The sequence below is a fragment of the Hippocampus guttulatus genome, chromosome 14 (assembly GCF_054856545.1).
Source record: "Hippocampus guttulatus isolate MCC_2025c chromosome 14, RoL_Hgut_1.0, whole genome shotgun sequence".
Taxonomy (NCBI): Eukaryota; Metazoa; Chordata; class Actinopteri; order Syngnathiformes; family Syngnathidae; genus Hippocampus; species Hippocampus guttulatus.
In genome coordinates this window covers 13,255,791-13,280,628 of record NC_141274.1, presented here as the reverse complement: position 1 = coordinate 13,280,628, position 24,838 = coordinate 13,255,791, and the positions used below count along the sequence as shown (strand labels likewise).

Sequence of the window (24,838 nt, the reverse complement as noted above, 5' to 3'; positions counted from 1 at the left end):
AATTGCAAACTGCTGTCACATTATGCAGTTTGAATGGGACTTAAATACAGATGGAAAACTGTACTTAAATGACTCAAAATGCACTGCACATTAGTCATATTAAAATTATGCCAAAATAGATGTTTTTCTTTAACAACCAAATGCAAATATATTGACTTTAACAGTTAAAAACAACTAAACTGTACAAAGATCATGGGTGGCTTATGTAGAAAAACTCATACATAACATCATTAAAATAGGAAATTAAATGAGCAAATGACGCACGCACCATTCATATTGAAAGTTGCTGCATTTTAATAAAGCTCAAAGACTAGGGGAAAAACACACCAAATGTACAAGGTTTGTTCTGCATATTAAGTAAAATGGAAATTACAGGTTGGAAAAAATAGGATTGATGATGTGTCATCATTATTTCAGTCTCTGTAAAATATTTCATACAGTCCCTTCCTGTGTTTCATTTTACAACACATCTGCTACACCTTCCTTCAACGCACCGTTTCATCCGTATACAGCTTCAAATGTTAAATTTTGTTTCAAAAAATATTTTACTGTATGCCAAAATACATCTGTACAGTGCTAATGCATAATTGAGGATAAAGAAGTCAATAAACAAATATTTACAATGGACAGTAGGGATCTAAGAGAACACTGTGATCGTATGTTCCCATTGGACAAGAAGGGATTTTTGTCAGTCAGTGATACTGATGATGCAGCACACTTTTTTTGGATTTTAAAAGAAAAGAAAATAATAATAATAATAATGGGGAAAAAAGTTGGGACTTCATAAAAAGCCCCGATTGAACACATAGGAACAATACATATGGATGTTAAATTAGAAAAGCTACACAACGGCTGCTAGAAATTCACTTGCAATGAAACAAATAAATTTAAGACATTAACTCTATTATGTTGGACGCATAATAACAAGTGAAATAAATAAAGAGTTTTTTACTGGTGCATTCCAAAATGGGTTGTTAATTACTGGAAATGGCAAATACTCTTCTTGGCACCTGAAACACATACAAAAAAAATAAAATAAAAACATGCCTGTATAGCAACAGTTGTACAGGCTGCCTCTATCTGATCCCGATCAGACAGGCGGGCCCTTTGCATGGCCCGCTTCCAATGTGAACTCAAACAGACGCTGACAAAAACGACATGATCACTTACAACACATCCCAGCGACACAAAACAAGCATAAGGCCGCACATGATCAGCTCATAGAATCCACGCTGCCTCTTTGGGAGGCGGGACATTCACTTCGGAGTTTCATCGAGGCGTCAGTTGCCTGTTTTCGTCTTGTTTTGGCACATGAGAAAACACGGTGGCTGCTGAAGTCCTGTATTCATTTGTCGTCCACATTCCAGTTGAAATCTCAGAATTCAAAGTGTTTCCAGTGTGGAAAGCGGTTTGAGCATTTCATTCATATACAACTTTGGTAAACTGGTAGAAAAAGTACGCTAGTAGTTAGGCAAAACTAGTGACATTATAAAATTCTTATGGTTAATATCTAGTGCATCACTATCAGTACCAGTAGAAGGCAGGTGTCAACTTGTGCACTATTTTGTCTCACTCGTAACATGCAGTTGAATTAGTAGCATGCCAAAGTTGTCCTACTAGTGTGCAAAGATGTTAAACAGTTTTGAAAGGCAGTATCGACGTGTAGACACCCGCCCAAACAGGTTTGCAATTGCATATAGAGGCCACAAGATGGCAACAAAGCACTTTTAACAACTAGACAAGGCTACGGCCTGACAAAATGAAGCTCCTCGCCTCACCTATATAATTCCTTGGGCCCAACATGGCACACACGACATGGCTTTGGTCGGAGCACAAAGACAGTGAATGAGTCTCCCCCAAAAATCTGCAAGCAGACAAATTGACTGCAGTGGAAAAAAAAATGTTACCTTTTGAAGAAAGTTTCTCTACTAGTGCACTGAATTATCTTACTAATGAGGACAAAGATCGTAGTACTACTAGTAGGTGAACTTCAACCTGGATACTAAGGATATCGAACAAATGCTCAAACGGCTCTCCATATTCCAGAGACTGTTGTTCTCTGGTGCTACTTTAAGTGCATCTTTTTGGGCGTGCCCTGCTTCTTGTTATGCCACAGATGGCTGGCAATGGTGATGGCATCCACGCTGGCTGACATGGTTTTGGCTGGGATCTGGCTGAACTGCTTCCTGTCCGAGTTGTACTTATAAATGCGCTCGATCATCTTGGCGGTGATGGTCTTCGGCCCGATCCCGGCCAGCCGCGTGATTTCCTCCGTTTCGGGACAGTAGGCGTACACCGATCGGAATTGGCAGCCAGTGTCACGGAACAACACCAGAAAGTTATTGGCTTCGGATTTCTCAATTTCCTGCAAAGGGAGTACAGCAAAAACGTCACAGTGAGATGTTATTTTAGGACAAGAGAATGCAATTTTGTCAAAATTGCACATGAATGCTGAAGAGCTGACACTTGTAATTTTTGGAATGTGGAAAGCATTTTCCTACATGTCCTGAAATGTGTTTTTTGATGTTTGAATTGTTTGAGAAATGGGGAAGTAGAACAGGAAAACGTCATAAAACATACATCAATGATCTTGTTTTTCTGCCCTTCGTTGACCTTTCCAGCCAGGCAGCAGTGGGCCAGAGCATTCTGGATGATGTGCTTGTTGGACTTAGCACTGGGCTCCTTATATAGTTTGGGTCCTGGAGTGCAACAACAGAGTGTCAAGTTGATTTAAAACAAAAAAAAAAAAGTAAAAGCTGAGTCAACATCCCTTAAAGCGAACAGACACAATGTCTAATACCTGTGTACTCAGTGTTGGACGGAGTTGAGGAAGTGGTTGAATCATTTTCCCAATCCTTCTCTCCGTTACGACTGCCGGCAGAGGGGCACGAGGAGAAGCCCTCAGAAGACTCGGGCCTGTAGATGACAACAGACGGACAATGGTTGGGGGATACGGTACACAAGGTACGTACAGACACATTGCACAGATGAGGATGATGCGATGGCGATCGGCCCGCGCGCCAACATCACAGAGTCCTACAAAGCTGTGCAGTTCTGGACCGGAAGGAAAGTTCAGTCAAGCTAAGCGGTGGCATCATGGCGTCTGTTGGAAACGCAGCCAGTATAAAAAACGAGGAAAGAAAAATATTGTTCACAAATTCGTATGACTACTGACCTTCCTTTTCTTTCTTTAGGAGAGTTTAGAAAGAACGGAACGTGAGAAGATGCTACTTTATTGCCTCTGAGGGAAGCATGCAATAGAGGGGAAAGGAGACAAGGACACAACAAAAATGTGTAAAACATATAACAGTACATCATTGAGAACACAGCCCTATTTTATCATATAAAAAGCCCGATATTAGGAAAAGAAGACTTTCCCAACAACAATATTGACAAATGAGTAAGAAAGGGCTTTACCTGTAGTACTTCTTGTTATCTTGATGGTTGCTCTCATTGTCAGTCATATTCAAGGAGGCCAAAGAAACGCTCGACACCGAGTAGCCTCGAGGACGCACCCCTTCACCACAACATTACACATGTTATGAATGATTTGGTTTTGGGTTTTTTTTGCATGGGATTTGCACATCACCCACCTGTTCCTCTCACAGGGGGAGTGGAGGACTCCATAACATCCCTGTGGATGGACTTTGGGCGAGGCTTCTTCTTTAGACTTCCACATCGGGGCTTGACCACTTGATCCATGTCCTCCATCAGCTTGAGCTGTTTTCTCCGAAGATACTCATTCTTGATGTAATCTCTCCTCTCCTTTTCATCGTCCCTCTTCTGTTGCTCTTCCTCTGCTTTCAACCTAATGGACGGGAACGTTCCTCGAAGTTAAACAAAATGACAGATACTTGAACGCAGTAATTACAACCACTGCGTGGTGCCAGAAATGACCAAAATATGACTTAACTGGTCAGAATATTTTGTTTATGATCGTTCATCCATCTATGCCGGTGACATATCGTAAGCGGCAGAACAATTAAATGCTTTTCCACAAGGTTTTTGTCATGTCAAATATGTATATAAAAACGGTTTCAAAACGAAGACAGAGTGAAAGCGACAGACCGAGCGGCTTCCTTCTTCTGCTCCTGGTCCAGCTCCTGCTGTTGCTTCTTCTCCTGTGCCTCCTTTTCCCTCCTCAGCCTCTTCTCCAGGAGAGCTGCTTTCTTTGCCGCCATGTCCTCTTCATCTTTTGCATCATCCTGGTGTTAGACGAATGGGGAAAAACATTATCAGCATAATAAGCATAATAATAGTGGATGTACAAAAAAAACAAAACACTACTCCTATTTCAGTACCAGTGTTGCTTTGAGCATAACGTTACCCAGAGAAATGGTTTCACCTGGGTACAGCATACGTAGCTTCAGATAGCAAACAAGTAGAGACCGTGTCAACGGCGCCTCTGCTGGTTGAAGCCTAGTATTGCACTCAATGAAATCTATAAATGATTTGGATTGTAGCCACAACTGACCTTAAAGAAGAACCCACAGCACATCTTCTGGTCCTCTCCAGTTTCTCCAGCTGTCTCCTGAGCTTGGCTCTCTGGAGTCCAGAGTCCAGACAGCGTCACCTTCACTAGTTCTCTCTTTTCCTGAGGGTGTTTGTTGCCTTGGATCTCAGACGTGGGTTGACACAAGACCTCTGGAGTACTCGACTTTTCATTTCTCCGCCGACCGTCTTCTGGCTCTCCCGATCCTTCTTCTTTCTCTCTGGCTGCAGGAGGTTGAGAAGTGCCAGCACAATTCTTCTCCGCCACCTCTTCTTTGCCCTTGGCGTCTTCTTTGCTCTCCTTGGTCTCCAAGCTCTTGCTATTCCTCGATCCCTCGTCGGAGCTCAGGTATGCAAATGAGCTGGTGTGCGTCTGGCTCGACGTGAACCGCCTCAGTCTCGGTAAGCTGTCCACTGACGTGGGGGTGTTGAGCATTCGGTTGATGGGTGTGATCTTCAGCTCGTTCGGGCGCGGTGTCCGAGGTGTCCTGGCGTGGAATGAGGCGGGCCGTCGCTTAAGGCCCGCGGAGGGACGACTGACGGGATTGGCGGAACCCGACGAGGACAAAACGGGGGACAAGGAACCCACCGATCCTCTGGCCGACGCTCGGCCCGTGACACTGCTGCTGCGCAACTCACGGAGCTGCCTGGGGAGGATAAAAAAAAAAAACGACCATTTCATCAAGCAGTTTGCTTTCCATTGTCAATGAATGGCATCTAAATCGATATTATAGCTCCATAGTAAAACAACAAAATAAGAACTTTCAGCACCGTCTTATTGAGGCAGCAACCACGTTGGTGCGGTGCATGGCGTTTAGGCTACCTGTGCGGTGATGGCGCAGGGGGAGGAATGACCCAAGCTTTTTGCTGTTGTTCTTTCATGGACATGATCCTCTCCTGCTGCTGAGCCAGTCGTTGCATCTCCGTCTGCAGGAAGCCCAGTGACGTGTTCAGCCTCTCAATTGATCGAGTGTACTCCGCAAGGTCCGACTCCCCTGGGGTTAAACCGGCATCACATACAGAATTAGGCGTCGGTTGCCTCGTTGCGATTCATAGATGAGATTCCGAGCGAAAATACTGTAGCAGAGGTCAATGTGATCTGCGGTGATTTTTTTTTTCTCCATCGAAAAAATGTAATGTTTTAATATGATCATTTTATGAATGTATCATCGCGTTTACATATTATAGTGTATGTAACCCCTGTAAGGGTTAGAGTTAGGGGTTGTGGTTAGCGCAAAAAAATAAAAAATAAAAATTGATAACTACTTCCATACTTGAAATCAGAAGTCAGGAAAACAATTTGTTTGACTTCTGTTCAATTACTTTTAAAAAGTGCTTTGCTCGCAATACCTCAGCATCAACGAAATTGAAGACAAACGAGTCCCGGAGAGCCTGAGTGAGCTCGTTCAAACGCTCTCATTTTGCTGGACAGTTATTTCAAGTTTAATGGCTCCCGCTAAGAGTTTATTGCCAGCGTGTCGAAACATCTGTCAAATCGATTGATATTTTTATAAAAGATGATCAATAACAGTCACTTATACTAACAAGCAGATACACTGGGAGTGATAATGGACTGCTCCCCAGATTTCCAAAAGTGCAACTAAACCTCGACTTGGGCCAGTGTTCATCAGAAAAAGATGCCTTCTCCCTATACAAATCTGCACTTAACCATGTGGAAAATGGTGCTAGCTCATTCCATTCTCAGTGGCTCACTTTGCAACAACACTTTGCAATATACTGGGCGGATCACTGTATTCAAAAGCTAGCTCGTGATAATGCTCGGTTGCCTCCCACCTCCGTCTTCACAGGGAGATTTGGGAGCCGCACCGTCAGGCTTGCATCTCTCCGCCCTCTCCATGCCGCCGTGGCTGCTCAGCGTCTTTGTCGAAGGCGTTTGCGCTCCGCCGGAATTGGGACTGAGCGGACTGGTGACTCCTTTTCTTCGCACCACATTCAGAAAGGCTGTTCTGCCCATCTTCTGACGGTGCCGCGTGAAGGCTTCCTCCACCTGCGCAGAGGATCGTATGACTCCTGACGGCGAGGATGGCGCCAATTTGAAATGCCTTTTTTTTTCTTTTCTTACTTTCTTCTTCTGAGCTTCGATGGCTCTGCGCTTCTCCTCCAGCTTCATCCTCAGCTGGATCATCTCGGAGGCGATCAGGTGGGAGGGATCTTTGGGAGAAGGCGTGACTGGAGACGGTGATGTGATTGGCAAAGGGGGTGTTCCGATCTAAAGAAATGACATGAATGCAAGCCGGTGATTCCCAAGGTGTGTCACAAACTGTTCCAAAAACGATTTACGCTTCAACATTGTATCTTTGTTCATCTATGCATGGCAGCGGTGGATGGTGCGGGCAGAACAAGGCATCTTGTTCATCAGAAGGAGCAGAAAGTCCAATAAACGTGTCATATTGCCGTCGGTGCAACCGAACAATCACTTTGTGCTCAACTAAACAGGCGCGCATTTCACACTGACCAATCGACTTTTTGGAAGTCATTTGAGATGAGATCATTGCAATGACAGCAAACCTGTGAGTAACTGTTCCTCGCTGGGGGTTTATATGGCGTGTTGACATTGGAACTCTCCGGGGTGGTTCCTCCACTGCTCCTTCCCTCCAACCTCCTGAACTTCTGCTCGGCAAAGCTGGTCATGCGCGCCACGCCGCCTCCGGAGCAGGATGAGGCGGGGCTAACGGTGTGAGATCTGGCCAGCGTGGGAGCTGAACTCCTGTCTTCTCCATCCCCTCTGCCGGGGTTTGACTCACCAACCCCTTTACGCCGGCCTTCCCAGTTCCTCTCCGGAAGGGGGCAAGAGCGCGTCATGGGCTCACAGTCTGGGTCTATATCAGAATAGTCTCTCAGAGATGAGTCCTCATCCAAGCTATGGATTTCCTCTGTCTTCACGTGGATCCCGGTGTCGTCGGTTGAGAGCGAATTGGAGTCGCGGTCATTGAACCGGGCCTTAGCTGCACCTGGGTCGTCTCCTCCACCCACCGCCCCCGAAGGTCCTGAAGGTCGAGCGTCATGGAGAAAGAAGCTGTTGTCTCTGTCTCCCACGCCCAGGCTGGCGTGGGGCCTTTCTGTGTCGTGGATAATTTTGAGCGCCTCCTCGATGCTCGGAGGGGTCGAGGGACTGATGTGGCCGCCGTGGTTACCGTGGTGATTGGTGTCAGGGAGGACTCCATTGGGATGCCTAGGGTAAGGGCAGATGACTCATTAAAGCTTTGGAGACTTGATACATGGGTCCAAAAGCTAGGTTATTCATGAGGATTTTAAAATATTTTTGTATCAGGCAGCACAACTTCAGGTATTCGAAAAACATGCATGTTCGGTTCATTGATGAGTCACTAACATCTGGGTTCATATTTTTAAGCACCTGCTTTGATTCTTAATTGAGAATGTGTTGTTCCTGCCCAGTGGTTTGCGGGGAGTGAAGTCTTCCTCATCTTCTGTGATGTCTCTACTTTGTCCATTCACATTGACCGGCGTGAGGGACACGTGGCGCTTCATGCCACCTCGAGGTGCAAAGTGAAGTCTGAACCCGAGACCATCGCTGCTGGCAGAGCGGGTCATCCCGTGGAGGGAGGGCGCTTCATGGGACGGCACTGTGGCGTCTCCATCCAGAGGAATCTCAAAGGAGATTCCGCGTGTGGAAGAGCTGAGGGAAGAAGATTTTTTTTTTAAAATTAGTCATTTATTCAAATCGGTGTTTTAGTACAGAAGGTGCGGAATCGAGGTACAAACCGTCTCTCCTGTGGCCAAGTCCCAACACAACCGTCCACAAAGGACATAGAGGTAGATCTCTTCATTACACCTAATTCAGAAAGAAAGACAAATGTTTCAGCGAGTTTATATATATATATATATATATATATATATATATATATATATGTTCGACCCTATTCTATATATATGATGCAATTTATACCTTCCTCAGAGACATCCTCCGGGCTATCAGGCATGTCAACATTGTTCTGCTTAGACACAGGAGCCATATTTCTAAGGGATTTTACAGGGTCAATGGCTGCGGAGTTAGAGAGCTTACAATTAGTTTACACGATTTCCTTGACCACATAACTTGTTGCTATTGTCGTCAATCGGCCAAGGTGAGGACAATACCATTGGGGTCAAAGACTCTGGGACGTACGAACGAGGGTTTGACCACTTCGAACCACCAGAAGAGCTCAGCCAGAAACACCAGGTAGTTACTCTGCAAGAACACACGGGCACATTATTATTGTATGGCAGCATACACGATGAGATGGAATACGCATTTTATATATTTTTACAGTGCTGTAAAAAAAAAAAAAAAGTATTTGCCCCATTCCTGATTTCTATGTTCTTGGCATATTTATCACACGCAAGTGAAAAGCAAGTGCGGCAGACCGATCAATAAACACACTTTGGCGAAATCACAATCGTGACGTTTTGTAGTCTGAAAGTCAGCTGTGCCTCCGATTGGGACGTTTCCGCCTACACTCGCTGCGCGCCGTTGAAGCGCTAAAGACTGCGGCTTCGCCCCGTTTCAACGCCGCAGAGATCCTATTACACGGCAAGTTGCCGTTGATTCGCAATAGCCGCAATTGATGTGTCAAGTCCCCATGATTTTGTTGCGATACAAAAGCAGCAGGGATGACGAGGGGGAGCAAACAAGAGAGGCAGGCAGAGACAGGCCAGGACTGGTCTGCCCTCTGTTCTACTGATGCTCCCGGTCACACACAGACTGTCACATTCATTACGTCTGGCGGCGCGACAAGACTCGCTCCGGCAACAAAAATGTCTCTACCGTCCTTGCATGCGCATGAACCGCCACACAATAACAACTCCACTAAGAGTCAGCCCTGCGACACGTACGAGTGCATGACAGTTTTTCCTTGCATGACTCATTCTCCCCTATTGGTAATATCCCGCTGCGTCTCTTTCTCTCTCTCTCTTCATTCTCCAAAACAACTTTTCTTTCATGCATTTCAGCTGAATCCACATTCAAAAAGCATCCATTTCTGCATCGTCCCTTTCATTAGCTTTAATCATTACAAGTACGTTTATTGACTGAATTAATTCTGAACTCTGTTTTTACACATTGACAACTCTTGTCTTCCTGTATGCATGTTTATACAGTACACTACATACACTTATTAGAGTGGTGCTTTGAGGTCAATTTCATTTGTTCCGTGACCATCCTCATAACTCATTTGTCAAATTTTTTTAATATAATATAAAAATATAATCAAATATAAAATAAATAATGTCAAAAATAATGTCAAATATTCACGATTGAAATACCATTAGCCGTCTTCCTTTACTTCTTTACTACTTTTTTTTTCCAAGATGGCGCCCGAGTAGGCAGCCTTCGGGAAGTGCTCTTCAAGAGCCTTGCTTTTTTGTTCTTTTTTGGTGTTTTTGTCTTTTGTTTTGTCACATGTTGTTTGTTGTTTCATCGTGTGGACCTGATATGGACTGTTTTCAGCGTTATTTGGCCATGACATTTGTCAAAGGAGAAGTATCTGTGCTTGGTGGTTGCGCCTTCTCGGCAGCACGCCGGTACCAGCACAGATTTTGATTGGGAGGAATGTCGGCGCCATTGACTGTCGGTGCTGGACAGACCTGGGGCGCATGTGTTTTTTGCGCCTGTAATGGGCAGCATTTTTCACAACGCCGTTTTGTTCAGTGGATATGTCGGCGCTGTTGGACAGTCAGCGTTGGTGCGGCTGGATGGATGGCTGCTGAAGTTGAGGATGAGGAGAGAGGAGCATTGGCGCAGAGCGCCGATGCGTATTTGGAACCAAGAGTCGCCGCTTGGAATTGAAATGGATTTCCATGGGACAGGAGAAGTGAACCAATCTCTTTTTTCGTCAATGGATGCTACAGCTTCCTGTTGACTTTGAAACTTAGCTTGTAGCCGACGTGTGCACATTTTGAGCATGACGTCTCTGATCCACTTTGATTCTCTCCTCTTTCATCTCAAACTGCTTCAAACTACAAAGCGTGTGACGGAAAAGTGGTTAGGACTGCACGACTGTCCGTGTTTTATGTTATGTGTTGTGTTTATTATTTTACTTTATGTTAACTGTTTTGTTAAGCGTTTTGTTACAGCCGCCGCTGTTGTGAAAGCGCTATATAAATCAGCATGTATTGTATTGTACTTCTTCCCTATCGGCTGCTTTGTCAATGGTCGTCACCTCATGTCTTTTTAACTCATTCAGTACCAGCCAATTCTAGACCAAGTCTGAAAAGACGTTTAAAAACGTCTTTGGGAGTGAACGAGTTAATGCGTCCAGCCTATAGTTTTTTTTTGACGGCTGTCTCACAAGGGAGGCGGCAGTTACCTGCAGCGTTGGGGTACAGTGCTTTTGGCATATTTAACAGCGCATGCCAGGTAAATTCATTTAGCCACTGGCAAGAAACAGCTTGAAGCTCCTTTCGAAGAATGGTTCACTAGCTGCCAAACGGCTGCTTGTTGTTAAGTGACTAGAGTTACGTTCACTGCCACCATACATTGCTCGGGGATTTTTGCTCATAATTCAAGGCAAAAAAATAATCATATCTGGCGAAACACACAAAGACAAGGAATTTATCCAGACCACTTTCATCTGGATGCCTACCTTAATGGATGCATGCGCGTAGAGCATGTCCTCCAGGCTGAAGTGGCAGCAGCGGTTCAGGTTAGTCCTGCAGAAATCCTGCACCAGCTGGAGGTTGTACAAACTGTCAGCCAGCGACATGATCTCCTTCAGGCAGATATCTGCTCGGCCGGGGGCAGGGAAGGGTGACAGGAAGACGAGAGAAAGATAAGGCTATGTTTGCAAAAAATATTTCCTGTACTGCCAAAACTGGGTTTAAAAAGAACAAGAAAAATGGAACGGAATGATCAATATTACTTAATGTGAGCAAAATTATCTGATGGAGAATTTTATTTAAGTAAACATAGTCAGTTGCTCAAACTGCCCTCAGTTTTCTGAAAATAATTTATGACAAACTTGAAACTAGATGACTCATCAAGACTTTGTTATAGGACGCCTATAGGAAACTTCTTTCAGTTTATCTTTTACTGGATCAAACAGTCAACAAACATATGTATGACATTTTTAAATTGAGATGAGAAATTTAGCCAACTTTCACATCTGGTGCACTCATGTGTGAGAGCGCTCAGAGCGCAGACGCTTGAGCTGTTTATCTTTGAAATAGCAGCCGGCGAGTCCTCCTACGTCACGCTGCCCTTGTGACCAATCACAGCCCAACCCGGAGCATTTCTAGAAATGGGTAGCGTAAAGCAAGCGCAGAGAAAAAAATGGCCTTTGTTTTTTCCTCCTTCCTTCCTGCCTTGCAGTCTTTTTAAGGTCATCGTCTTCGTCACTGCTTTCGGTCAACGCACACACACAACTTCCAACAGGCCGTTTTCGGCTTGATCGCTTTGTGTGTAGCTGCCTGTCAATTTAGTGGATTTGCTAATCGTTTTCTAGTGCAATAAAACAACAACGAAACCTTCGCAGAGAACATGCGGACCCCCCCACCTTCTAATCGAACAGCCCGTGGGCAGTAAAAATGCAGCAGAGCCGCCAGGGCGCAGCCATCTGTGTTGTCCTTCAGGAGATTGTCCACCAGGGGAAGCAAGGGTGCACTGTTCTGCTGGACATGCGCCCTCCTGTAGCGAGCCTGAAACCATGTCATTGACACAAAGACAATGTCATAAATATGCTACTGTATGTCTCGTCGGGCTGGTTATATACAGCCCTTTTTTTTTCCCATGCACACAAACTGGGGAGGGAAGCACAGGGTGGCAAGCCCAACCAATTAAACATGCAAATAATCAGATGCAAGTGGCAGCATTAATCCTAACAAATCTGTCAAACATCTTTCACCTTTCACAATGTCACTTCCTTCGTCAAAAACATGATTGCATTTACTGCAAACGTATATTGTTCAGCTGTCTATACCAGCGACGTATTGTGACAGGCGGAACGATTAAAAATACTCTGCCACTGGATGGCAAAAGGTCCAATTCACCTGCTATCCACCTGTTGCCACTCAAGCAACACAATAGTAGCTTGGCGTTGAACGAAACTGGCCATAATTTCACACTGCATAAATAAATTAGTAGGTACATCGGGGAGAGGATCATCGGTTCAGTACATATGCAGAGTACTTTTTGTGACTTTTTTGTGGCTGGGGAGTTGTGCGCCACAAGATTTTCCAACAAAGGTTGGGGAACACCGCTGTAGTAGACGGCACTTAAGCGTTAGAGCTGAATAACAGGCTTCCGAACGGCAGATATTTTCTGAGTCACCCTGCCTGTGGGCCACATCAACCCCCAAAGACAGCATTACTACATTTGTCTCAAACTCCCAGTTTAGCTACAAACACAGAGGAGCAGAGTCATGTCTGCATCGTTCATCACGGCACATTCTCTGTCTCATTCACCAAATGTAGATCAATTATACTTAAATCTGGGGATATGGTTTGAGGCTGCATGCAGTGAGGACTGGAGATGGAGAAGGGCAAATGTGACAGGATTCTGGTTAGATACAAGGTTTCGGGAGAAGTGTGTTTTATGACTGAATAGACTTACAGGTACAAGTCTCCAGTACCATTTGTTGGAAGACTTGATGGTGAAGGATGATTGGACAACAACAGGAGACAGTGGTATTAGAGCTAGTAACGGGCAGGTTCTGATGCTGTATACACTAAAGGGACAAAAGCTCCCATAACTTGAAAATCATCCATCCATCAATTTTTTTTGGTGCTAATCTGCAATCAACACACAATGCGGATCTGCATAAACTAAGAGAATTCACAAATAGGTCAAAATTCATCCAGCCGTCACAATAGCAACATTGACATTTAACCTCGATCTGAGCAAGAATTACATGTCAATACGGAGTGAAGTTGTCACAATTGGTCGAAGCATTCTCACAGTCTCCGCCCACAAACCTGCTTTTGCAATTAGTCATAAGAACTCCGTTAATGATTATTCACAGCATCCTAGAATAGACAGTGTCTTGTGCTCCTGTGCGTGTGTGTGTATGTGGGCGTGTCAAATTGGCTCCTCCGAGTGTATCCAGCTCAATGAATAGACGTCTGTTGTCTGTTCGAGCTCCCACAGCGGAGAGCGAGTGAGCACACTTTAAAAAGACGTCATCCTCACTCATTGTTGTAATATGCAAATTAACATGCGTGGTAAATCAAGGTCTTTAAAGACACACTTGGATAAATTTGATGCGGAAGGAGTTGAGAACCCGGACCTCAACCCCATCAAACAAACGAGTCGCATCCACAGACGCACGCAAACATCAGATTAATTTCCACCCTAAAACCCTGCTGTGCTGCTGGGTCACCTGTGAGCGGAGCTGAATCGTTTCACTTCGTCGAAACACGGATTAGTTGACCTAATTAGGCACTGTTACGTCGCAGCATATTTGAGTGTGGAAATGTGCATCTGTCTCTCCACACGTGCTTGTTGTGTCATACGATCCTTATATAACATCCAGGCCTCTTCTGACTGAGCAGCCCCATCCATCCCCGTCTCCCACATTTTTCTCCCTCACTCTGACTGCCCCGTCCTCACTTTCCCCCCCCTTCTGTCTTCCTCTCCCATCTTTGTCCACTCCGACAGCAACGCTGCAGCTCGTGCCAACGTTTCCCTGCAGCTGGGGCATGACTGAGCGGTTCATCTGTCATTGCCTATTTAGCAGACAGATCTGTGGGAGCCACATACAGTACTGTTGGGTTTCTTGAGTAGATGCAAACACGACACTATGACTGTAAATGTTCTGCTTAAGTACAGGTCTTCAGAGAGGTGACAAAATAATAGAAAAGCCTCTTGTCTTCAGTCAAAAAAAAAAACCCTCACTTTTGAAGAATTCAATGAGGTCTTATACTGCGGGTGCATTAAAATGTGAAAGAAAGCAATATTGCGGTGCAAGTGGAACTATTGACGGTAAAGGCTGAAGACGAATGTGAACTTTTACTTGATTAAAATGAGAAAATGTGAAAAATTGAGTTTTGTTGATCAGAATGCTAAGGCTAAGCTTATTTTTTGTAGTTGAAAATTTAATGGGGCAAATAGTTATAAAGAACCTTTCCTAGTCTTGATTTGGTGTTTTTTTTACCTTGGGCATCGAGTTTGATTCTTGATAGGAGCCTTCTTTCAGCTTCTGCTCTTCAACGAGAATGTCCCTCAGGTGTTCATTCACCTGTGGAGCAACAGAGATCGCATAACAAAGGTCAAATTTCAAAAAGGCATCTACCGGTGATGTGCTTGTTGCTGGGTTTGTGTTGAGGGGTGGGAAAAACTAAAAGACAGGAACAAAAGCCCCCCCCCCCCCCCCCCCACACATAAAATGACACTTTGCTTTCAGCACCACCTTTATTAATTACTGCCTTTACTCTTAAAAGGTTTCATATAAACTATAAACTGTGACGCAACATCTTGGCCTGGGGATGCAGAAATTAATCAGCCAGTCCAAAGCATGCAGAGCAATTTCTGAAAAACGAAAACAATCCAGCATGTGTTTGAACGTCTACAAATAAGTCCCTTTGCCTTTGGCAAGACAATGTGAACAGCGATCACATGAAATGAGCGATCATGAGGACTGCAGGATTTATATGATATTTCTTGTACAATTTACAGACATCCACTGGTGTTTTGTGTATTTCAAATAAAAAATGCCATGCTAAAAGAGGCGGGGCACTAGTGTGAGGATGTACTCAGAGACACAACAATGCTCTTGAAGCTTCAAGTCCGTGTAAAGTGAAAATTAATCGCTTCAGATTTGGATACATCGCAGGGAAGAGGGTTATTAACCCTGCCAAATTTAAATAATTATAAAAACCACATCTTAAAGTATAGAAAATGTGGTTAGATGATTATTCGTTTGTGAAATCAAGCCGTTCTCTCTGCTCTCAGTTGCGATGGCAGTGTTTGCTGAATGCGCTGAAACCACGCTTTGCTCAAATGTCGATCAAATACCACTGCTCTGATCTGGGAAAAAATGGACACTATTCATCTGGCATCTTTCTTATGCCGACACACGATAACAGGTTTGAGCCGCAAAAACATAGTCTTTTCCGTTACGTGACAACGAGGCACACGAAAACAGAAATGAGAGGCTAATGTCATTTGGTGCTACATGAGCTCTCTGACACAATTAATTGTGAACCTAACTGCTTCTTCAATTATCATGGCACAAACATTGAAATTGACAAAGGCGGAATAGGGTCTGAACTTCTTACCTTGTTGAGCCACGTGGTGATGGCATCCTCCGTGTCGTAAGGCTGCTCGAGGACTTGCTTGTCGATGTGCGAGGGCTCTGCCGAACAATGTCTGTTGACGCAGGACATCACCCGCTCCACACTCATCATCTCCACCGTGTAAGCCATCATCAGCGTGTCTATCAGTGCCAAGTGGGATGTCTGAAGAAACATGAATCAAGTTTACTCATGCTAATTTGCTCACGAGAGCCAACAGAGATGTGTCAAATGACCTAAAAGTCTCATGATATTGCGTAATTGTACATAGCGACGGTATCACTCATTTCAATTTCATATTTCTTTTCTGAAATAATCAAACTGGGAAAGGCCTGACTCCATTAAGTTTCAGAAGTCATACTATGTCGAAATCTAGGATGGCATTTATAGCATTTAATAAAATGTAATAATAAAAAAAATAAAAGACACCTAAACATCAGATATTCTCATTGGCGATAGCTCTTGAAGATATCTCATGCAAAGCAAAAGACGTAGACCTTTAAAGTAGTAGAATGTTTATCACCGACGTAAGCTCAGGAGTGGAAGGTACTTTGCAGCATCCAACTTCACATCATCCGCAAGTGGAGATCGCCTTGCAGTTCCTTATAAACCTACTTAGCATACTTTGATCTCATGCACGGATTTCAGCAAATCTATTATACTACCACCAGGTAGAATGTGTGCCTCCCCTGCGCTGCACCGAAGGGAATGATTGGCCGAGAATAAAGTTAGGTGTGTTCACTCCCACCACGGTGCAAACGCCCATTTTAAACTGTGCTCCTTTCCGAAAATACCAAATGAAAGAAAACTCCACCCATGCGCACAGTTAGATTGCACTTTGTGCTGGGCTTGCACTGGGCATGAAAATAGGGTCCCTAGTGTACACAATGCTTGACATTCTGCTGGCCTTTCTAATCTATCTCTGGGCCAGGACAGCCAGGCCAGGCGGGCCATTTCACCTCCACTTCCCTTTCCTGTCACATTGCGGGTCACTTCATGCTTCACAAAGCATCCATCCTTACTGAACAAACATCTCAAGTCAGCTGCTCCGTAACCTATAAGACCTCATTCCGCCAGCGACTGTTCTGTTGGCTAGCACAGTGTGTTTCCCTTAAACACAAAAAGGCAACGAGTCTGGGGTGGTGCTTGACGTCTTCTCCACATGCTCGTCTTGCCAATCAAAACAGACAGCGTGCTCAGAAAGAAATATGCCCGTTCAAAGGATACTACTCGAGAAGAATAAGTATGATACATGACACCAAAACCTGACTAAAAAGGGCCCGATGCCGGCAGCACTTTTTTTTTTTTATTACTGTCTATAATAACAAGAAAATCAAACACATTTGATCCGAGAGGAAAATGGCAAGGCTCATTTTTCTCATTTGGAAAAAGTAATCCGATGCGCAAATCTTTCAATCAATTCAAGACACACAAATTTCAAAAAAGCCACTCTGAAACACTGTTTTGCGATCCATCACAGCCATCTACACGAGTAGTAATTGTAAATGTTTTCTCTCTTCTGAAAGAAAACAAATTGAGAATTTTGTCCATTCCTCCAGAATGATGTGAGGTCACAGCAGTCACTGTTATTGAAGGAGAGAGATGTCTTAAATGGGGTTTAGGTCAGAGGTGAGTCAAATTCTTCCATATCAAATCCGTACATGCCTTTGTAGACCTTGCTTTGAGCACCTAAAACGGAGAGAAAAAAAAAAAGCCTTCCACAATGTCTTTTTTTTTTTTTAACCTTTTGTATGAAATGTACTTCGACTAATGGTCAAGTCGACAGACACCTGCCAACCTGCCAACCCTAGCATGGACTTAAAAGCCTTGTGTTTGTGTGTCGTGCGTCCATACGTGTGTGGAGAAGCCAGAAGGAAAGTCCATTCTTGGTGACAGGCGCACACCATATAAGGGTGTGAAAATGGCACAGCGGTCAAACTCGAAGGACCGTCAAGTATTCATCCTCACTATTTTTTGCAAGACTGGAAGTGTGAGTTTGTGCGTGACCCTGCTCAAAGGTATTTTTCAAGGTCAATAACAGCTGCGCAAATACATAAGTAGCCTCCTTGTCCAAGCCCCAACCCTCCGCCTCTCTCCAAAACGTCTTCTGTTTCTACAGGTGAAGACCTTTTTCATACCCGTCTTTTAACACTCAGCAGATAATTAACGCGGAGGAGGTCATGCCCACATTGGTGAAGGTCTGACAGACTTTGCGGTGTGCGCGTGTTTAATGGAAAGGGGAGGGGTGGCAGTCAGACATGCAGCAGACACACGTTGACTCACTGCGAGACTCCACCCTCCACTCTGCTGCAGTACTGCACATCATGTTCTCCTCCTTTGCGGCGTCCGTCGTGCTTTCCACGCTTTTCCTTTACTCCTCATCTCGCTCTTTTATTAACGGTTTCTACTCATCAGCAACCCAACCCTCCCATCGCTCTTCTTCTGCATCCATTTGTCCTACGACTGACTGACTCACTGCCACACTCCTGCTCCTCGACATGAGTTATTATTCTTATACAGTCTTTGGAAAAGCATGAGGTCATCAGTTGTATTGGCCTATAACTCAAAATGAAAAGCAAGGCTTTTGGCATTCAATAAAAAAAATAAAAATAAAAAATAAAAAGGCTGATGGATTTGAAAGCTGCAGATACTGTATACTTGTTTAACACATCAAGGAGAAACTGTAAAGAATAATGCTTTGGGCCCGGGTCACCCTACGGTGACGTACCGGTAATATAACTCTATCCACAATCGAAAACAGACACTGGCTTGACTAAGTCGACAACACAAAAAAAGAGGAAAGCAAAAAAAAAGGGAAACATTTGTTGTATCGCGGAACGTGACTGGTGAGCATTTTGAACATTCGTGAAGCTTTGTAACCAAAGCTTTGAAAAAATCGACATCTGATTGTCTGTGTGATGTTGGAATTGCCCAGTTAATTTCATTTGCACAGGACACATAGCTAGGCAGATCAATTCATCAATTATATTCCCCAACCCTACACCCAAGTCACCTCAACTCAATGCTAGTCTCTGACTTTCTCAGTTATGAAATTAAATGGTCTTGAGCATTGTAGCAGATCCCCACCGCCCGACCCCCGCCTACATTATTGTTCCTACAGTACACTGGACACATATAAACGTCCTTGACCGGTGATTTAGAATGATCCTCCGAAGGTTTAAAACATCTGTTTGGCAAAACTACATCTTGTAGTGCAGGAGTGTCAAACTCATTTTTGTCGTGGGCCACATTTTAGTTACCGTTTCTCTTGGAGGGCCGTGATGACTGAAACCACATAAAAAGTCAATAATCACGGTTTATTCCACTGTCGTTTAAGTTACTGTAATGAGGGGTTTGGTAACAAGACAATGCTGACACGATGTCTTTTATTGATTACATATGAGAATTTTAAATTTTGGTAGAGATTTTAGCAAGCATCATGGAAGTCGGCATGTTTGATTTGCTTTCGTGGGCCACATAAAATGATGTGGCGGGCCAGATTTGGCGCCCGGGCCTTGAGTTTGACACCTGTGTTGTAGTGGGAAAACTCATTCCTGCTCAGATGTAACTTAAGGTTTGTGATGAGCTACACTTGCAGAGGGAATTGTCCTTAAAGAAAGGCTGGTGGCAGAGACCATGTGGAGGCAGGTGTCAAAGAGAGAGGGGGCGGGGGGGGGGGGGGGGGGAGGATGGCAGGAGGAGGAGTCTGGGAGGGGAGGGCACACTGCAATGCAGACACTTTTTGAAATGATGGTGGCCAACCGTGAGACTTTTCTGCCACATGTGCTTCCCTTGTGGTCATGCCAAAGTACTGTCCACACTCCTGAGAACCTCATCAGGTGAACTGCTCATTATCATATAATAAACACAATCAATTTTGAAGAAGAAATTGACAAGGGCCGTAAGAATCCTCAGATACGCAAATATTTCCCTCAAACTGTATAAACTGGTGGCACTTCAACAGTCTGATTCAAGTGCTTAATGCAGATTCCATGACATCGTCACCACAATTTTTTTCTCCTTAAGATTTCACCTTTGACCTTTCCGATGAAAAACGTCTTTTTTTCTGTAAATTATCCTCTCTCTTTTTTAAGGGAAGTCTAATAGTAGAACACAAATAGACGCATAATCCTTGAATATACAGTATCACGCCACGATGACTCACCATGAGTATAGGCGTGCTGGTCAGATCTCTCTCTGTGACGAGCCTGTCCTGGTCAGTGACATATAAACCTTTCTGGGCCAGAGCCTGGATGACGGCGTTGTGACCCAGTAAAGGTTTAACGGCATCGCTTCGAAGAATCAGGCTTCCCGCTCGGCAGTAGAGCTCAGCAGACTGGAGTAGGCTGGCCACCGGTGGCTTCAGGTGCTCCTGGTTGTACTGGTCCCTGTAGAAAGGCTCCACCAGCTCATCTGGCACTTCGTCTGTATGGCAAGAGAGAGAGAGAGAGAGATTCAACCGACAAACTACAGATGGGTGCTGATAAAACGATTTGAGGCAAATCATATCAAGCGTGAATCAGTCTCAACTAGTTTGCTGTCGAAAGAAGGACCATATGATGGGAGCTCCGGCAGCTGAAGGTACATGTACACAAAACTCCTCACACCTCATCGATGTGATCAATACAACACCGGCTAAAAAAAGAAATCAGAACATTGAGAAAGATTCTTACATCCCCTTACGATATTCATTTTATTCATTGTTTTTTTTTTCTTCCCTCCAGTCCTTCATGAGAGCTGATCAAATTTAGACATATGATCCATATTACATACGAGTAGAGTTGAACCGCTCAGTCATCTAATCGCCTTTACCACTTACTCCACACCAACGTTTAAAGCTTGAAGTCAACCAAGCTTTTATTGACAGACGGCCGTGGGAAATTGTCAAAAGTAAAATAAAGACAGAAGTAAACCTAAGATTTTTGCAGAGTATCATATACATGCAAAATGTATATATTTTTTTCTGCTTCCAAACTCTTTTATCTCAGTGCATCACATTAACGCTCTCACAGAGTTCATCCAACACTTAACAAGTCGACAGATTAAATCTTCACCGGAATGTATGACGATCGCTGTAAATGACATGTCTGTTAGTGTTCCGAAATAGGACGTGCTGCTCCTTTCTTCAAATCTGATTTACGTGATGAGGTAACGGGATTAGAGTTGTCTTCACACATTACACACACACACACAAGTGTGCAATACACACGCTAGCATATCTGTCACCCGGTTTGTTTAGTCACATGGTCGTCCGTGTCTCACACACTGGCGCTCACCTCTGCTTATGTTCACACAAGGCCCTCTGTGTGCACATATACAGTATGTGATCCAGTCCGAGTCAGTCTAAGTGTGTATTCCTGCTGAGAATTTCCCTCTGCTTGCGGAGGAATCATGCAGTGGGAATAAAGAACAATGAAGGAATCTATTTTCCCTTCTTTGCTCCTACCAATAAACTGCCGCAAAGAAGTTCAGTTCTAAAAAAGAAACACAACTTGTGATTGAACCGCTACCGTTTTCCAGTGGTTGTGGTTAACGCAGCCCCCAGTCACCCCCCCCCCCCGTCCTTTTTATTTTAGCGACAAAAGTGCAGAATTGAAAGAAATCCTATAGCAGCTAGTCACAGCTATTCAATGAGTTCATCAAGCAGTTTGTAATGGAGCTCTCGATGAAAGAGTCAAGCTTTGTGAAGGCAAAAGGCTCAAACTAAGTGTTTACAATGTTCTTTTGTGTGCAACTGGGTGGCCTTTACGCTGCAGAACATATTTGAAAACGTTTTTTGTTTATTATAAAAGAAAATCTGCCAGCACTAAGGGGGAAAATATCTTTTGTGTTGGCCATCAAAGAGGAAAAAGACAGGAAGTAAGTGCAACAGGAAGTGTCCAGGAACGTAGATGACTGCTGCCTGGGATACCCCCAGGACACAGCTCAGCAATGTTTATCTGCTAACAATTGCAGCTATACTTGGTGGAAAAAATAAAGCGGTGAACCTTTCAAAAACCCGCTGCAGTCTTGCCGTAAACTATTTTCATGAACCGGATAGAAGCCATTTGTTTTTAGCTTCAAGCCCTCATTGCAATGAATCGTTTTGGACACCCTGTAAAGTTAATACGGTCATGCAAATTTACTGTGGCACTCTTGTACCCTTGTCCCTCTTCTGTGCTTTGATGATAAAAGCGAATAGCATCACACCCATCTAAGGGCATCTGTCGAGTGAGTGCCGTTTACATCACAGCCAGCCCGTGTCACTGCGAGGTCTGCTATCATTGCATGGCACACAAATGACACATGACTGTCACGGTTCTGTCTGAATTGAAGAATGTAGCATATCATTATTTTGTTCTGCACTTTAGCACCCCCCCCCCCTGCCCCCCCACCAAAGCACCAAGCATAACCATCATAAACCAAAAACTATCTGAATGATTTCTCCAAAACTTTAAGGAGGGATGTGGTGTGATCAAACATAGAAAATCATTTTGTTCAAGATTTGGGATGTTTCATTTATTCCTGAGAAAACCGCAAAAACTGCTGAATATGGCTCCTTCTGTTTGAAACAATTGCCAACCACTTTGCAATGTGCATCGCTGCCAACCGATTGGACTGGAGTGGAACATGAACAATTGCAAGCAAGGACACCGTATGAAGCGGGGAAAAGTGAGGGACTCATGACTGGTCCTAGAACTATGTATTTTCGTGACGTGGGCGGTTGAATGAAGAAGAGCACGATGTCAGCTGTGGCACGTTGAGCTGCGCTGCCACTACAGCAATTCCCAACTCCATTTTTTCTGCTGAACACAGCACTGGCATGGAAACAGTTCACAACATTCGGAGGGAAAGAAAGAGAGAGGGAAATACTATCCAAAATACAAAATTGAAATTACAGTGGTGTTTTAATTTGTTATGTAACCACACTTGTAACCTATTCGAGGCCCTGTCCTATCTGCTTTTATTGCTATTACTGGTCGTTATGTTTGAAAACGGTCTTCTCTACACAAACGACATTTATTCCAATCCAGGCCCCACAAGCTCTCGGTTATGGCTATGAATTGGGCCACAGTTCTTGGCAATGCTCGGAGCGGAAAGTATGTCACCAGATGGATAAGAGAAAAAAGAAAACGAGGCAAAAGGAGGGTTTCAAAGAGCAACGGGATGGTGTTCTCACATGTTGCCTTCCCTGTCTATCTTGTTCATCGTGCCATCAGTTCATGATCTCTGGTCGTTCAAGAGGAATCATGCGCGGCTGGGTTTAACACAGTGTCTGATTAATGGGAGGCATTCAATCGTGCGCCATTTGATTGTTCTTTTCTCAGATTTGTTGCCCCTTTGAACAGATCAAGTGGGCACACAGCTGTTTAAAGCTTCCACGAGCAGTTCCTCAGCCAATGAGCATTGCTTACAAGCGTGAGGATTAACAAAAAAAACAAAAAACAAAAGCTGCACAAATCCACATCAAGCAGTAAGTCGGGTGACTTCAATACGAGCGGCAAGAAATGGTAAAGACTCGTGCAGATACGGTTGGTTCCAATGAAAGTTGACTGCCAACTATTTAGACTATTGCATAATCCCCCAGACCTAAGAAAGCTGAAAATACTTCCTTGGTTATGGACTCTCTGAATCCAAAAGCACTACTTTTACACCCTACGTAATGTAGCTTTGTTTATCTATCTATGCCAGTGATATCGTTTGTAGCGACAGCCAAAACAATTAAATGTTCTTCCGCTACATGGCAGAAGGTGCGATTACCAGTGCATCCACTTGTTGCCATTTATACAACAGAATGACACTTGAGTAAGTACATTTGTGAGGAAACCCGAGATGTCACGAGAGCCTCATTATATTGCCATATATAATTGTTTGGTGTGCCGTGGGATTTTCCGAATGTAAAATATTTGCCTTGGCTCTATAGCGGTTACAAACACTCCTGTAACTAATCATTGATGAATGATGAAAATGATTGTGCAGTATCAATGACAGTTACAGTTTTTGTCCATTGGGGAATAATATTTAGCAATAGACAAGTCACAATGTGTTTGATATGTGACCATGTGGAAAATTATGACCAATTGTGTCTTACACACAATTCAGCGGGACACTCAGAGGATGTATTCATAACTTGTTTGACAATAAATGGATGATTAATCTTCAATCAATGTTTCAGAGAAAAGGGAAAGTGCATTTTGGCAGGTACTTTTTTTTTCCAGGTCAAGGCACTTAGTATGGGACGTGGGGTCTCGGCCTCCGAACGCCACTTCTCAGTGTACACAAACGTTGTAACACCTTTTAAATGTGTTCATTCAAAAAAAATAAAATCTAGATGTGGCAGAACGACCTCTGTTATTTTGTATGGCTGTTAAATGTCAAAACGGGTCAATTTCGACCAAAAGAGGATGTAAGGGTTAAAGAGTTTTCAGTTTTCCACGGATGGGAAAAGATGATGGAGGCGCCACCTACCCGAGCCAAAGGCCTTAGCTACCAACCACGTCAGGCTGGAGGAGATCTTCGCCCTGGTGAAGTCATAATGCTCAAAGCTCCTTATGGCAGGGACGATGAAGGTCCGCCTAACGCCACCGTCGTGCGCCGCATCTCCCATCGTCTCTGCTCCACTGCGGCAGAATCGATGAGGAACCGAAGCGAGTCAAGCGCAGGAATTCCTCCCGACGGGTGACATCGCGTCCGTTGGAACTCAACTGGGGAAATACAGCTTTCAGATGGTTGAAGGATCACAATTCCAAACTCACACCACTGTCACGTCCTTCCTCCTGCTGCAGTTGACTGGATTTCTCCTCATTCCCAAGCACGACATCCATTGGGATAACGTGGCTTGCAGGAGAAACTTTCACACTACTGTAATAGGACGTTCGTATCCATGTTGCTCATTTCCCCCCCTTCTTGTCCTGCGTTGCTCAGTCTTTCCTCACCGAGCCGTCTCTGCGTTTTTTTTGACCGAACCGAGCCGAGCAGTGAGTGAACTGCGCATGCTCGATCCACCCACCCAGTACTATTATTCATTTCGATCGCGTGTCCAAGACTTTGTTGCTGTTGTTTGTTTATTCATATCCACATTTCCCAAGTTCACCCTTTGATATAACATTCAACCATATTTGCT

General features: G+C 44.2%; 1 protein-coding gene across 3 annotated transcripts; it reads right to left on the bottom strand.

Moving 5' to 3' along the window:
* Positions 1-276: 276 nt before the first annotated feature.
* Positions 277-24,702, bottom strand: camsap2b (calmodulin regulated spectrin-associated protein family, member 2b). 3 transcript variants are annotated; one of them, XM_086128757.1, is made up of 22 exons: positions 24,184-24,702; positions 19,901-20,160; positions 15,721-15,900; positions 14,598-14,681; positions 12,003-12,144; positions 11,094-11,233; positions 8,611-8,701; positions 8,420-8,515; positions 8,236-8,305; positions 7,868-8,149; positions 7,021-7,684; positions 6,575-6,721; positions 6,319-6,499; positions 5,315-5,486; positions 4,475-5,138; positions 4,069-4,205; positions 3,594-3,808; positions 3,418-3,517; positions 3,176-3,241; positions 2,801-2,916; positions 2,581-2,699; positions 277-2,365 (listed from the first exon to the last, which is right to left on the bottom strand). In XM_086128757.1, the coding sequence occupies exons 1-22, from the start codon at positions 24,320-24,322 to the stop codon at positions 2,066-2,068; spliced, it is 4,365 nt and encodes a 1,454-aa protein (XP_085984883.1). In that variant the 5' UTR covers positions 24,323-24,702; the 3' UTR covers positions 277-2,065. The 3 variants fall into 3 exon arrangements, with proteins under 3 accessions (XP_085984883.1, XP_085984882.1, XP_085984884.1); XM_086128756.1 differs by having other exon boundaries at positions 6,286-6,499; positions 24,184-24,701; XM_086128758.1 differs by lacking the exon at positions 3,176-3,241 and having other exon boundaries at positions 6,286-6,499; positions 24,184-24,700.
* Positions 24,703-24,838: the final 136 nt, after the last annotated feature.

Coding starts and splice junctions, on each gene's coding strand:
- camsap2b (XM_086128756.1), bottom strand. CDS start 24,322: ATGGGAGATGCGGCGCACGACGGTGGCGTTAGGCGGACCTTCATCGTC. Junction 15,901..19,900: donor CCAGCACGCCTATACTCATG/GTGAGTCATCGT, acceptor ATGTTTCTTCAG/ACATCCCACTTGGCACTGAT. Junction 2,917..3,175: donor CCTAAAGAAAGAAAAGGAAG/GTCAGTAGTCAT, acceptor TGTCATCTACAG/GCCCGAGTCTTCTGAGGGCT.